The sequence below is a fragment of the Cryptomeria japonica genome, chromosome 8 (genome assembly GCF_030272615.1).
Source record: "Cryptomeria japonica chromosome 8, Sugi_1.0, whole genome shotgun sequence".
NCBI classification, from domain to species: domain Eukaryota; kingdom Viridiplantae; phylum Streptophyta; class Pinopsida; order Cupressales; family Cupressaceae; genus Cryptomeria; species Cryptomeria japonica.
Genome location: NC_081412.1, coordinates 212,498,254 through 212,514,412, shown reverse-complemented (window position 1 = coordinate 212,514,412; position 16,159 = coordinate 212,498,254). Strand labels below are relative to the sequence as shown.

The 16,159-nt window shown below is 37.8% G+C and overlaps 1 protein-coding gene across 1 annotated transcript in view; it reads left to right on the top strand.

The window, feature by feature from the left end:
* LOC131067823 (alpha-1,3-mannosyl-glycoprotein 2-beta-N-acetylglucosaminyltransferase) overlaps positions 1 to 16,159 on the top strand; it is a 127,172-nt gene that overhangs the window by 16,563 nt on the left and 94,450 nt on the right. The window contains exon 2 of the mRNA XM_059209559.1: positions 9,610 to 9,660. Within this exon, the coding sequence (XP_059065542.1) occupies positions 9,610 to 9,660 (51 nt within the window). The remainder of the gene's footprint in view (positions 1 to 9,609; positions 9,661 to 16,159) is intronic.

The following is a 16,159-nucleotide window of genomic DNA, read 5'->3' as shown; positions in this document are numbered from 1 at the left end:
AAGATGTTATCATGCCTTGGAAGCAATTGAGGGGTGAAAAGGTGAAGGATTTGGGTCTAAACGACAAAAATCGCTCCTGACCCTTCCAAAGGGTCCAGAGCGAAATGCATTGAAGAAGGGAATTTCGCTCATGTCCCTCTCTAAGGTACAAGAGCGAAATCAGGTGAAGAACAAGTGCTTTGCATTGGTAGGTCGGCTTGAGAGAATATCATTTTGAACAGAATTGAGGACAAGTTAACATGAGCAACTAAGGAAGCAAATTCACCTAATATAAACACTTATTAAATTCAAAACTTCAAATATTCACCCTTTGGCGCCAAAGCATTTTTTTTTCAAACTTTAATGAAAAGTCGGCCAGCTTAGAGAAGGAATTATAATTTTTTTAGCAAGGTCAGCCTTTTTAGAGAAAGGGTGAAGGCACCTATAAAGGAGAGTGGATCCTAAAGCATTAATCATTCAATCAAACATTCTTCCTTAGCGAATTTAAAGAGCAGACTTGGAGAAGCGAATTCTAGTAAATAGAGGGCGAATTTCAGGTTTGAGAAGGCGAAAGACATATCATATAAAGGCAGGTCAAGGCAGATTTAACATTCTTAATCTCAGGCCTGATCCTCTCAAGGACAAATTAGAAGATCAGCAATCCTTCGAAGGTGAATTTGAGGTGCAGACCTGAAGCTTTTAGCAGAAAAAACTTCTTTGAACAGCATTTAGGAAGGAGGTAAATTCAATAGCAAGGCATTTTTTCCCCCTCTTTTCAGGTTCATTCCTTTTAAAGCTCAAAGATCAAGATTGAGGTATGATCAATGTCTAAATTTAATGAAGATCTGATATTAGTTCAATAAAGATTATTTTTGTAAAGATAGATCTTCCTATTTAGATTGATTTGTAATTTCAATTTGTAAATTTCAATGCTTATTCATTTGTGTTCAAATTGAAGTTCAATTATTCTTTTTAACGTCTTGAATCGCCTATCTTTGTGATTATACCTAAAAACCTAACTTAAGCCCTTTCATGGGTATCAAATGGCGGCCCCCAAGGCGAGTGGATCCTCTACCCGACAAGCCCTCATTAAGGAAGATAAGAGGAATGACGACTTTGAGACGAGGATCACGTCCAAGTGCAGCAATATTGGAGACACCAACTTAGGAAACTTCAATGTGAAGAAGTTTCGAGAAGCACCCTACATCGGCAAGCCATCACCCATAGCCAAGAAGATAATTGAGAGTGGAATCATCAAGGCGGCAAGTTCCCCTCCTGCAGTTAGATGTCATGAGCTAATGATTGAATGTGCCAGGCACTATGATTCACATTCAAAGACAATTGTGGCTAAGGATGGAACTATCCTTGCCTATCTCTCAGAGGAAGCTATGAGTGAAGCTTTTCATCTTCAAGAGCAGAGGGATATGATCTACAAGAGTCTAGAAGGAGCCAAGTCTATCTACGAAGATGATCCTGATACTTGTCTGAATTTCGTCAATAAGAATTGGTTGCTCAAGAGTAAGGCCTCGCCTGAATAAGATACCTAATACCCCTCACATAATTGATTTCCAAGAAGAATTTAGAGACTTGATAACCATGCTTAATCGAATTGCAGGTGCCTCTCAAGCCTTCTTTTTCGACAGGTGGATGTTCTTCTTTATACAAGTAATCGTTCAAGGGAAAGGGATGTTCAATTGGGTCAGGATTATCAGTAACAACCTAGATGTGCAATTGAGGAGGTTAGTCCCTACTAAATCATTCCACATGAGCTCATATATTATATATTCTCTAGCCAGATGTTTTGAGTACGCGGGACTACCACACATAGGAGTTGTTGGGAGAGGGCCCAGAGAGATAAGAATATGTGATTCTTATGCCCAATTGCATCATCCACCTAAGAATTACTACAAGCTAGTCAACGATACTTTCACAATGCATATCACCAGGACACTACAAGGAGGAATTCACCATCGACCGTCTCCAGAAGCACAAGAGCTCGTGAAGAAACATGGTGCATGGTTCATTCAATTTCCTAAATTCACCTACATCAGAATTCATGGATGTCCTTCACCTCCTTATATGTTGCCAAGGTATCCAATGGATAGGATAGTACTACTTGAGGTGACTAGACAGTTGGCAGCTTGTGCTAAGGCATCAAGACATAAGCATGGGAATGGTATCCCTATACCTATTTCACTTGGAAATTCAATTGAAGTTTGTCCTAATTCTCAAGCAACTGAAGATGTAGAAAAGGAGCTATCTCTCTACTCATTCACATCTTTTGCCCCGAGAGATAATTTTGATCCTAGTGATCATATGGAAGAAACAGTCGGGAAGAAACACAAACATGTGTCCCAAGTAGAGGATTTTTGGATAAATGCTCAAGATGATCTGGAAATAAAGAAGAGGATGCACTCTCGATTGCCCTTGGATCTTATCAGGAGATGCAAAGTTTATAGAATAGCGGATCAAGCACAAGACAGTGGCAGATATCTTCAATCTTCCTATGAGAAAGAAGACAAAGAAGTGAAGATCGATTGGGATGAGCAAGAGGTCGCAAACTTGAGAGCATTGATGGATCCGGTCTTGAGTTGTACTCGTAGATGGGTAGATGTCCAACATCAAAAGTTGAAGGAACAAAACATAGCTATGACATTCAACTTAGAAACAAGAACGAAAGGAGAGGCGAGTGCAAGTGAGAACACTTCTCATTCTAAGGGGTTGAAGAGAAAAGGAGGACCTGGAAAGAGAGAATCGTCCAAGAAGAAACAAAAGGTGAATCCTGATCATCCCTCTAGTGCTTCTTCTAGACATGAAAGGAGATAAGTCAAGTAGAGGATCAAAGAGAGAAGGTGTATGAGATAGATGAGTCTATGGAGTCCACAATACAAAATGATAAACAAGACAAAGGAAGGACCCCTCAACACTCATCAAGTCAGTCTCTTCCTCTCCAAGTTGGTGTTAATGAGCAACAAGGAGAAAGAAATGATGATGAAGCGACATCTCCTTTTAGAGGCGAGCGGCCATTTCCTGAGGAAGTGCAAGTAAGAGAGGGAAAGTCTTCTATTCTAGATTGGCTTAAAGAAAGACTTACAAGGGTAGTTGTGGTTGAAGAAGAGGAGCAAGTACTTGATTTGGAAAGTCTTCTAGGCAAGTCTCAAGAGGGGATTGAAAAGAAGAAAGTTACAAAGATATCTAAGGTGATTAGAGATGATACAGGCTCCAGAAAGATACAGATAGCTACACCAGCGGTGGACAAGTATGATGATGAGATCATGGCAGAGGAATACGATTTGGAGACATTTGATCTTGGCCCACTTACCTCCGAGCAAGCCATGGAAGATGCGACTGATTCAGTGAGGGCAGTCAATGATAAGCTAAAAGAAGAAATAGAAAAGAATAAAAGGTTAGAAAAAGAGATTAATGCTTGGAGGAATTATTTTAGCTAGCTTAATGAGCCATTAGGGCGACATGATCCAGTAGTCTCACCCTTGCAGGCACTTCCTCTTGAGTCAATAAATCAGGCATAAAGGATGATGAACTCAGCTCGACTCATGGATACATGGATTGATAGATCCTACATGGTAGCCAAGGAATTTGGCGGAAGAATGATGAAACCAGTCCACATGGCCATCCAAGTCCTTGAGATCATTCATAATCTAGTGGTAACTATCGATGCATTCACTCACACTAGAGATATTACCATCCTAGTATTGCAATTGGTAAGGAGGACATCAAGAAAGGATAATGGATGGTGGAACCCATAATCTCCTACAATGGTCAACTTTGCTCCAAATGAAGGAGGTTCTATTCAAGGAAATCAATAGTAGGTGTAGCCAAGTTGAGTACACTATCCATCCTATTCAGGATAAGGTGTTTGATGTTCTATGTGCAATCCTTGATAGAAGGATAGAGATTGAAACAGATGTGGATATCCAAGAGTTGGAAGACAGGATCAAGGTCATCTTTTGTAGAGAGGACAACATCATCACAGAAGAGCAGTGAGATCAGATGTATACTACTATGTTCCTGATTGAGAAAACAAAAGAGCTGGAGCACGGATGGGAGATGACTCTTCTTGGGGCCTTTGATGAGGTCCTTCACTTGGTTGAGCGAATGAAGAACCTGCCTGAGATTCCCATTGCAGAGATTGAAGGGATTACGTCCAAATTCATTGAATATGCCAGAAAGGAGCAAGGAAAAGGGAACAAAATTCTAGGTGAAAAGTTGTTATGAAATGATGTGGCGATTCAATCCCTATTGGAGGATGCTTCCTCGTTATTCATGCCAATTTCTATTGGCTATGTTATGATAATGCTTATCTAAATAGGGTTATTTTTGTAACAAACCCTTATTAGGGTTTAGGTGTCAAAATCTCAGCCTTTGATCTTCTTTAAATCTGGGCCATTCATTGTATTTGAGAATGCTATATAAGCTCTCACTCATTTCATTTTGTAAGGTTAAGAAGAATAAGTTTATTAGCAACAGAGACGAAGAGTAGTTATTCATAGAGAATACAAATTTGGTGAAGAGAGAAAGTTGAACAATTGTTGTTATGCTTTGCTATGAGATCAATGAAATATTGAAGTTATGGTGTTTTATTGCAATCTTCGTGGCTTCTTACATGGTTGTTTATCTTCTTGAATCACTCTTATTGAAGATAGTATTTAGATGTTAGAGTTGGATTGAATGATAAATGCTGTGCCTGACCTTTTAGTGAAGCTCATAATCCAAACCACTAGCCTCTTACTAATTGTAAGTGTGCCCTGTGTGGTCAACTGGAGATATTGAAATTGTTTAGGGTTCAATCATTACTTGAATACTGATATGTATCCTATTGATAGTATCTATATTCATTAATGATTCGAAATTCTTTGAATTCCCTTAGAAGATCGTACCGATTCCAGTAGAGTTGTTCTATGGCGATACTGAGATTGGTAGAGTTTCACTAAGATTGCCTTCCATTTAGTCATTCATAGGCTTAGTTTAGCGTAGCCCTCTCTAATCCCTAATCTTTTGTCCTTTTTTGAAACATTGGTTAGTATTAGGAAAACCCAGTTCCTCACTGGTTAAGTAGTTGCAAGAACCAACTTTCATAGAAAGTACGTAAGGCCCCTTGATGAAACAACAAACACTGGTGCTTATCCACACATAGAGAACCTACATATTAGAACCTTGGAGTTGCCTCGATTGATCCTTAGGCGAAATCTTCAGCATTCAGGGAAGCTTTGTTCAAGAGAGGATAAGGTACCTTTGGGTATTTTATTTTGTGTTTGATCGTGGATAAAAGACACATCAACAAGATGGCACATGATGATTTTAAGAGCAAGGTTTCCAGCAGTAACAATGTTTCTGAAGAGATTGAAAAAAAGTAATCATGGGAACAAAACAAATACTACAGGAACAAAACAAATACTACAAAGATTAATTTCTTTTACATTCTATGGTGGTGGTTTTCATAAAGTGATGTATATACAAAAGTAAGTTTATTTATGAGGTTTAAATTAAAGGAAATAAACCTCTTCTCAAAACACTTGTAATTGCAATTGCCATGTATAAATGTGCCAAATCATACTATCTTACACCATGGCCTACATATAGCATGAACCATTTCTTGTAGCCAAGCCGTGTTCAACTATTTTGGTTGTGGAAGTAGGTTAATGTGGGAAAATAATAGAAAGTTGTGAGATGGTCATCAACTAAATCACATGTATCTAGGAAAATGTGTACAACTATGGGAGGGAGGTTACCTAAAAACCCATTCCAGTTGAGTCTAATTTTTTGTATACATGAGTTTGCAGGCATCTATTCAATGTATAGGTTATTCAACATATGAATGCGTACTAGAGAGTGTTGGCCCTGTTTCAATTTATGCATTAATGTTCTATTTAGTTTAGGGGATGTGCACCTCAATTTTTTATGCGCCTAGAAAAACATGTACAATTATGAGAGGAAGGTTACCTGAAAAGCTACCTTGGGTAAATTTTCTTCAAAATTGTTCTATTTGAAAAGATGGACGTAACATTAGCTATAGTGAAAAAGAAGATGTTTACCAGCTTTATATGAGGTTGGTTAATAATTTTTGACAACCTCAGAAGTAGGTGCTCAACAAGAGTCATCAACATAGCAGCAAGGAAAAAAGATAGAATCGTTGATGACATAAATTATTCTTCAAATTATTTCCACTCTTTAGACAACTCACGATTCTTTCAAAATTGCCAAATTTTTTATTTGTTCATTCAAAATTATTGGTCTTAAGTTTCACTACATAAACAAAATTGTGGATAACAATTTTTAGCTATACGATCTAAGTCTAATGTGCATACATGAGTTTTCACACATCTAGTCAATGAGAAGGTTGTTCAACAAATTGCTGCATATTAGATAGCCCCACCCTATTTTGATTTATCCAAAAATGTCCTATCTACTTCAGGGTTTTTGCATCTTAAATTTAAATGGGGAAGCTTTGGAAAAAATGTTAGAATGAAACATACTCTCATTATTAATTAAAAAGAGCAACAGTGCATAGCCAACTATCTCCTATGGCCTCTACAACAAGTGCCACTTAAGCTCCAGGATGGTAAAGATGTGAATAAATTGGATATGGAATTTTAAAATACATTCAGCATGTAATATTATACAGGCCTTCAAAAAGGAAATTCTCGCTTGGTAAGAACTAGCACGAATAACAACTAATATGAAGTGCAATGATTAACAATTTTTTTTTACTCATATACGTCCATTATCAAAGTTAAGAACAACAAAATATAGACTTGCTACGGGATGTAACACTCTCCACATTTTGCCCTGGCTGATTTATGGCTTACTAGCATTAGCAATAGGAAAACACAATAGATGTTACCTACTTGGCACAATGTATACACTATTTCATTGAAAGTCTTTGATATATTTTGTATGTGCATATTACCAATGCTCATAGGTTTTGCAATGCACACTGCCTGTAAATGAATCATATTACAAGTAGCAACTAAGAATAAATGCCACAATAATTATTGAAAAGATTCAGCTGCTCTCCATTTACCCCACCCAACATTCAAGCAACCAACTGCCACCTTCATACACACGTGCCATATTATTGAGGCTTGAAACCCTGCAAACATGCCATGTTCCCCACCTCTCCTACACTCCATGTTTAATGCGTTTGCTAAGAAAATAAGTGGGAAGACATAAGAAACGGTTTAAATTTTCACCTTGACTAATTTTTGATTTGGTAAAAGGCAAATTCGAAATGGAAAAAGCAGAAAACCATAGGGAAAAGCTCAGTGACCAATAAGAAAACACAAAAATATGCATAAAATCAATTTTAATAATGAAATTGATATAGACTATAAGATAAAAAGTTTCCACACAATTTTTGAGAAATATATCAACTGTGAAAAGCAGGATGAAAATATAAGTCTCTGTCTAGATAGGTAGGGACTAATAAGCATTGGCATGTTTGCTTGGTGACAATATCTAATAGTTCTAAAGGGGTGTTTCACATGAAGAATCTTGTTTCAACAATATATCAACATATATATAGATTTTAATTATTATATAATTAATTATGCAATATTAGAATACATTTAAGTTTTACCTTCGATATCCTATTGGCGTATCCCGTGAACCTCATATAGGTGCAAGTGCTAGTAATAAAATCATCAATTTATTGAAACTCAACAATTTCTTACCTCATAGTGGATCACCAATTGTCATCAAGGATTTTTTGTTTGATAGTATTTCCTTTAGCATTGTTTGTAGTAGGTTGGCATACCTTGTCTCCACAAGTTTGAGGAATTCTGTCTTCAAAAATGTCTTGAAGAGGGCAAGTTTGTTTGTTTGTTGCAAATGAACTGTGAGATTTTGCCAAGATCTAGAGGCAATGGAAAGCACAAATAAGAGAGAACAAAATAGATGATAGGAATAAACTGTATTCTATCAAGATGCAAAATATGATCAACTGGATCATTACAAGATGTTCAATGAATGCCCGTACAAACAATGTAGATGAGCCTGCTTATATAGGCAAGGCTATATGGATATGCGAGTACACAAACATGACATGTGGCTCAATAAGAAACAAGGGTAGGTAGGAAATAGGTGTGGGTAGGTAGGAGAAACAATAAAATATTCCATATGAGGTGGATCACCCACCGAAGGTGGAATTATCACTCCACAATAAGTGGATATGATAGAGTAGTAACAAGATCAACACCATAAAAGGTGGAAATTCTCCTACACACACTATCCCAATGTGGCACAAACACCTAAGTGTCTCATACCCAAACTAGTATGAAATGCATGTACCTAAGTAAACTTAAGTAAGTGTAATAATATCCATGATGAATAATTATTTACACCAACATGAACATCTAAATATCTCTAATTTTTGCCACCACTTGTCGCACCCAATCTATCTTCCCTATGTCTTTCAATGCGTAGTTTACCACATGAACACACCATGGGGTCCAAAAGATGTGCTTGTAAGCACCCTCCACCATCATGCCAATGAATTTGCACACACGTGCTGAATTAGTGACTACTTGCACAACATTTGAGGCCCCAACCTTCTCTATGGAATCTCTCAAGATATGAAATTGGGAGTCTGTTGGTGTATGTTTTATCATTCAGCAAACTCAGAATAAAATGTCCAAAGACACTCTATCCTCTCTTGAAAAATCATCGCTTATGCTAAGATTGCGAGAAGATCATATGGTGATTCCAAGGTTTCTTTTGTCAGGTCTTGACGTGTGGATAAGCTCAATGGGCGTTGTGATATGCTGGTAATACACAAAGGGACTTATGCTTTGCTCGTTCAATTCGCAATGAAGGTCTAGACAATGAAGCTCTATCATTTGGGACTTGGATCATGAAAAACTGAAAAGGAGACAAGGGTTTAGAAGTTCTAATCTATTCCTAGGAATTCAAGAGACGGTATTGACTAGGTGAACTCAATAAACTAGGAAAAGGATAAAATAAAGGAAATGTGGATTTAAATTACAAAAGAACAATATAAATTAAACATAATTTTGGAGTCAAAAATAATTTTGGTGTTCAGGAGAATTAATTTTTTGGAAGTTCAATAGCCTATTTATATAATATTAATAATGACATCATTAACAATATGACATTAAATGATTGGAGCCAACCCAAAACAGGCTTAGTGTGAAAGTTCCCAGATTGATGTGTCAGTGTCTTTCTTCTTTCTGGTACTCACCTTGTGGTTATTACTGATACATGTGAGAGAAAGGTAAATAATTATTTTAAAAAATAACTCAAACTGATGACTTAAATAGGCATGGTTAGAAATCCTTTAAAAATTAAAATCACAAGGTATCGTATATTTCATTTCTTTCGTTTTTAAAATGCCTTTCTTGAGAGTGATGTTCCACTACAGTTACATTTATCAGTTTGCAAACTAGTTTTGATTTGTATGATGTATTCTATGTGGTGATTATTATTACTTGTCTATAGTATGGATGAAGTCAGTATAGTCATGAAAAGTGGGACTTATAATTGTATTGATACCTATGTTGGAAAAGGCTTTTAGAAATTGATTATTGCAGTGTGATAGTTATAAGATATCAGTTTAATGTATTAATTTGTTTGTTGTGTTCCTGAACTTCGCAGATGCGACTTTTTGCAACACAGTCTGAGTATGCAGATCGTCTTGCAGCTGCAGTATGTTTCAACATTCCCCAACTATTGTATATTTATGAGGGGGAAATAAAAGGACTGTTTGTTACAAGTTCTTCAAAACATGTTTTCAAATTGCCTTACACTTATATAGGTCAAGCATTTTGGAACTTTAGAATTAGAGAGACAGCCTACTTTTGTTGCATCTTATTCTCTTTATATCAATTGCAGATTTGTCATTGATGATCCTCAGATATCTAGTGTTTGTCTGTTACTGCTGTTTGTCCATTTTGTGCCTGCTACCCTCTCACTTTTCTCTTACTACAAAATTAGATCTCATAGTTATTTTGTTAATGTATTGGATTTGACATTTGGTAATAATGCTGTTGATGGAATTGGAGGTTGGCCATTGGATGCTATATTCTCACATCGGATGTAATTTATGTTAATTTTAGTGATCAGAATTAGGTAAACTCAGAAATTAATTCAAAATGCAAACACACATGACACAAAAGACACCAAAATACCCTGGGAAAACCTCCCTCTTGGAGGAAAAAACCCAGCATCAAAGATCCAGATCAAATCTTTTAGTCATAAGCAGATTACATGTACAATATAGATCAGATTACTTATCTGATTGTGATATTGATCTAGGGTAGATTCACCAAGACATTGCCCAAACCAAATCAATCAACTTCGCTGTCTCAGAAAGGCAGAATATCGGCGCTACATGGAGAGGAAGATCACAGCAATATTCAACCGCAAGTTCGCCCACCAAGATGCCGAACAAATTCGCTCAACAATCAGACCAGATCACAGCATAATGGAGGCTTAGATCACGCACCAACTTCACACAATGTCACTTAGGTTCGCACAAACTGATTATCTGATTTGATGATCAGATTCGCTCAAGGTGTCAAGATAGGAGATTCAATTCGCAGAAGATAGATGAGATATTCACTTGATGGCCGGATGATAGATGTCTAAGATGAATCTTGTTTATATACAAGATTCATCCTCATAATTTACCCAAGTCGGCTAGGCAAGGTTGCCGCCCTTTTTCATATTCAAATTACATTTTACAATCTGCCTTTAGCGCTCAATTTAGGGCCTACCTTAATTTTACAAGTTACAATATTGTCCAATTTGGGCCCAGTCCAATAACACATGTAATTGCTCAAGTTAGTACAATATATATTTAAATTTTAATTGCCACTAGGCAACATTAAAATTTAATCAAGTATAATCCGAACTAGCTATTTATTTTCAACACTCCCTCTTAGCTAGGGAGGATTATCATATTGTAATAACACATCATGGATCTTTTTCATTGTATCCATCTTGCATTGCCCGCAGAGGGTGGAGGAGGTCTTTCACCTCAACCTTCTCCCGAGAAGGATTCAATGTCACCTTGCATTGCCCGCAGAGGGTGACTCCACCTTGCATTGCCCGCAGAGGGTGGAAGATGCAACTTAGTGCATCACTGGGAATGAGACTCCCTCTCAGCCAAAGCTGTGTTCTCAACAACTCCAAGTCTCTCTCTGAAGTATTCAAACTTCACACTAGTTAGAGACTTGGTGAGAACATCTGCAATTTGCTCATCAGTGTTGACATATTTCAGGTGAATGGCACCTCTCTGTACCATATCACGAATATAGTGATAATGAGTTTCCACATGTTTTGACCTGTCATGAAACACGAGATTAGCAGACATCTTTTTACAACTCTGATTGTCACAATGAATGACAATGGGTTCCCAAGGTTTTTCGGACAACCTAGCAAGAAGCTTGTGAAGCCACACTGCTTCTCTTGACGCCACACTTGATGCAATGTACTTAGCTTCTGCAGTACTTAATGCAATTGAGGACTGTTTCCTGCTGGTCCAGGAGATAACAATAGAACCCAAACTGAAACAAATTTCTGAAGTGCTCTTCCTATCGGTTACACTTTCTGCCCAATCAGAATCAGAGTAGCCTTCCAAGGTGATGACAGTGTTGATTGGATACTTCAACCCGTAGCCAACTGTGCCTCGCAAATATCTTAGAATATGCTTGGCTGCAACAAGATGAACATGCTTCGGTTTGTTCATGAACTGGCTGAGGGCACTCACTGCATAACAAATATCTGGTCTAGTGTTAACTAGATACATCAAAGATCCAATCAGCTGTTTGTACTCCGATGGATCTACAAAATCAGAGTTAGCTGTAGATAAACTCAATTTCTTCAAGTTAGTTTTCATAGGAGTAGACATAGGTTTGCAGTGCATCATTCCAAACCTTTTCAATATATCAATAGTATATTTTCCTTGACTAAGGATGATTTCATTAGATCTTTGCCATACTTCTAAACCTAGAAAGTAGTGCATGAGGCCTAGATCCTTCATTTCAAATTCGGTAGCTAATTCTTTCTTATATCTAATGATGAGACTATCTTCACCGGTTAGAAATAAATCATCCACATACAAAACCAGAATTAGCATTTTACCATCAAATACTTTAAAGTAAAGGTTAGAATCAACATCATTCTTACAAAATCCTAAACTAACCAAATACTTATCAATTCTAACTCTAATTCTTACAACATCATTCTTACAAAATCCTAAACTAACCAAATACTTAAAAAAGGGAAAAAAGGATAAGGGTTGGAGAAGGATCTAATTCTAACACTAAGAATGTAGGAGCAATGGATGACCTTTGATGAAACTTTAACTAAGTCTTGCTTTGACATGCTAGGATCATCTCCACAAGGTTAGTGTGATCTTCTAAGGAAAGCTTTATGATGTTCAGATCACCGCTACAAGCATAAACACTGTCAGGTTGATGCATATCAATGAAGAAGCGATAATTGAAGTTAAGCTTAAGTTGAATGATTTCAGTTGACTACACAAGGCAAGTTTGCAATCAACAGACCGCTAGTAGTATGGATATACAATTTTCACCATTGATCATACAAATTTCTTCCATTCATTTAATAACATGAAATTAAATTTGAGAAGTATAGAGACCATGCAAATTGTAGAATCGACACATAGAATTCACCATTTCTTCAATGAAGTTTACATGTCTTTTGCAACAATCTCTTGGCAACAATCTTTGCCTTCTCTTTCTACTCTACTCTAAAATAGTAAAATACTATCTCTATCTCTTTTTGCTAATTCCTAACTATTAACTAATCTCTGACTATTAACTATTAACCTTTACAAATGAGGAGCCAGGGCTTTATAAAGAGAACCCTTTACAAATTGACGACTCTGATTGACTTAGAATCAATGGCTAGGATTAAAAGATAGAAACCCTAATTAGGGTTTGTTATAACAAACTTCCTTAGCCAATGAGAAAATTACATTCAATATTTGAGAACCAATAGGAAACAGGGGTAGGTGCCTCGAAGTTTGTGCTGTCCTCGATAAATGAGGTACATTGAATCTGGACATGCTGAGGTGGACCAATCTGACTGGAGGAGCTGTGACTGGGATGCCACCTTGTCTGACATTTGTTTCTTGGTTGATCCTCCTCTGTCCTTGATGTGATGAATGATATACCTCCTTGACTCCCATGTGCTTGATGAGGCTTCCTTACTGTCAAGTCTTCTTTCTCCGGTAGCATACCTCGCCTTGAAGTGTTGGTAAGGTCATTCTTCTCTGTCATCACGTGGGTCCTTAGTGTGGCGAAGTGAAGGTTTTGGAGATGGCTGGCAACTTCTTGAACACCTGTAGTTTTCCAACGTTTCAAAACACCTTGAGTCCACCTTTATGCCTTTGGAATGTCCTTGATGATGATGGGCTGGAATAGGTCATCCTTGTCCTGGCTTGGTCTCCTCCCATCTGCAAAAAAACCAAAAGACGATCAAGTACACATGATATATTTATCCTGTTCATAGCATTTCTTACCTTAAATTATTAACAAGAAGGCATCGAGATAGAATTTGCCTTAGAATCCTTCCCAGGGTCAGGCCCTATAAGAATTTCACTCAGGACCCGTTGGAAGGGTCAGGAGCGAAATTTGCTATTTTGCTCAATTTAGACCTCATCTCCTTGCCTTGAACTTCTCTTGACCTTTGAATCGCTTTCTCCTAAAGACATCATTGATTTGACCTCCAAAAAGACCAAAAAAGAGGATTTCGCTTTGGACCTAGGCCAAGGACAAGACCTGTAGAGAATTTCGCTCTGGACCCTTTGGAAGGGTCAGGAGCGAAATTCCTAATTCGGCTCAAGTTCTATCATTTCTCCACTCCGAAATGCCTCCTAAGGCAAGCATACACTAGTCTTCTTTTTACCTAGGCTTAGGAATCCATACCTTGACCTTCATCATGAGCAAATTAGGTGAAATTGAGAATTTCGCTCTGAACCCTTTGGAAGGGTCAGGAGCGAAATTCAAGTTTTAGACTTATTTCTTTACTTCCTTCACTTCAATTCACCTTACAAGGCAAGAATACCTCACTCCACCTTCAACCATGCCATAGGAATCAATGTTTTGGCTTCACACAAGGAGAAAATAGGTGGTTTGAAGAATTTCGCTCTGGACCCTTTGGAAGGGTCAGGAGCAAAATTCTCCTTTTAGGTTGATTTCTCTTACTTAGCTCCATTCTTCTCACTTTGATCTACCTTGACTCTCTATTTGGATCCTTCTCCCATGCATGCAACACTTGCTTGACCCTCAAAATGGCCAGAAAGGAGAATTTCACTAAAAATCATGGCCAGGGACAAGACCTATTTAGGATTTCGCTCTGGACCCTTTGGAAGGGTCAGGAGCGAAATTCATGTTCTAGCTCAAAATCTCCATCATCGGTGGCCACAAGCCATTCAAAGGCATGCCTAGGGGTATCTCAAAATTCATTTCACCTTGATCCACACTTGGCTTGACACAAAATTGAGAGAAAAAGGAGATTTTGGGAATTTCGCTCTGGACCCTTTGGAAGGGTTAGGAGCGAAATTCAAGTTTTGGGCTAAAATCCTTCACTTCTTCACATTCCATCATTTCAAAAGGCAAAGACATGTCAAACCACTTCCAAATATGTCCAAGGAGCTAAAGTATTGGCCTAAACAAGGGAGAAAATGAGGTTTATGAAGAATTTTGCTCTGGACCCTTTGGAAGGGTCAAGAGCGAAATTCACAATCTTGGACAAAATCCTCACTTTTCAATGCTTTCAATCACTTCTTAAGGCAAGAACATGTTAAAACCTTCCCAACATGCCTTAGAAACTAAGATCTTGGTCTAATCCAGGAAGAAATGGGTGTCTTCTAAGAATTTCGCTCTGGACCCTTTGGAAGGGTCAGGAGCGAAATTCACAATCTTGGTTGATTTCACACCTCTTTCATCCAATCCATCTTAAAACTTGATCAAACTCACCCTCCTCTTGCCACATTCAAGTGAATTTGCCACCTACTTAGTTCAAAACAAGGTCTTTCCAATGTCCTAGGCAAGATAGAGGGTCAAATGAGGATTTCGCTCTGGACCCTTTGAAAGGGTTAGGAGCGAAATTCTCATTTTGAGCTAATTTCTCACTTATTTTCTCCTTTTCATGCCTTGGACATACTTTGTTAGGCCTCTTTCAATCATCATCAAGTGAATTTGCTCATCAAATTGGCATCTAGTTCAAGATTGTAAAAAAAATAGGGTCATACAAGAATTTCACTCTGGACCCTTTGGAAGGGTCAGGAGCGAAATTCACTTTTAGGTTCAAATCTTGACTTCATCTCTCACATTTCTTCATCCAAACAAGTGAATTGTCTTCAATGATTCCTGGGAATGAGCTAGTTCCTAGTTTGGGTCAAGGTGGAATGGCTTATAGAGGAATTCGCTCGGGACCCTCTGGAAGGGTCAGGAGCGAAATTCAAATTCGCTCTGGACCTTTGGAAGGGTCAGGAGCGAAATTCAAATTCGCTCTGGACCTTTGGAAGGGTCAGGAGCGAAATTTGACATTTTAGCCTCTCCGCCAGGATTCATATATGGAATATAACATTTAAGTATAAGTGAGGAAATGCCACTTATACTTTAAGTTATATTCCATATATATTGTCAAGATGTTTGAGAGTGGTTTCAGACCTTCAGGAGTTATAATGCAAAATCTAGTTTTTGGAGGATTCTTCAATTTTCTAGACTTAGTCAAATTTCAGGATCAGAATGACTTTCCAGACAGCGCCAAATTTCAGGACATTTGAGGATCAGGATGACATTTCAGACTTCTCAAGGCGAATTCGCTCTGCCCTTGATGCATTTCCTTCCCTATCTTTGCCAATTCTCTCAACCACTCACTGACTTAGGTCAAATTCTAGGTCCCTTATGAAATTTCGCTCTGGACCCTTTGGAAGGGTCAGGAGCGAAATTCAAGTTTTGCTCAAATTCCTTGACCTTTTCATCAAATCATCATGTCTAGATTTGTCCAAGGCATCTCCAAAGGACAGATAGGTCAACTATTCATCAATCAACGCTCAAGACTTCATCACTCATCAATTTGACCTAACTCAGACCTTCAAAGATGATATTCACTCACCAAGCTTCATTGACCTCCTCAAACTCAAACAAGATACAATTAGCAATAAGAG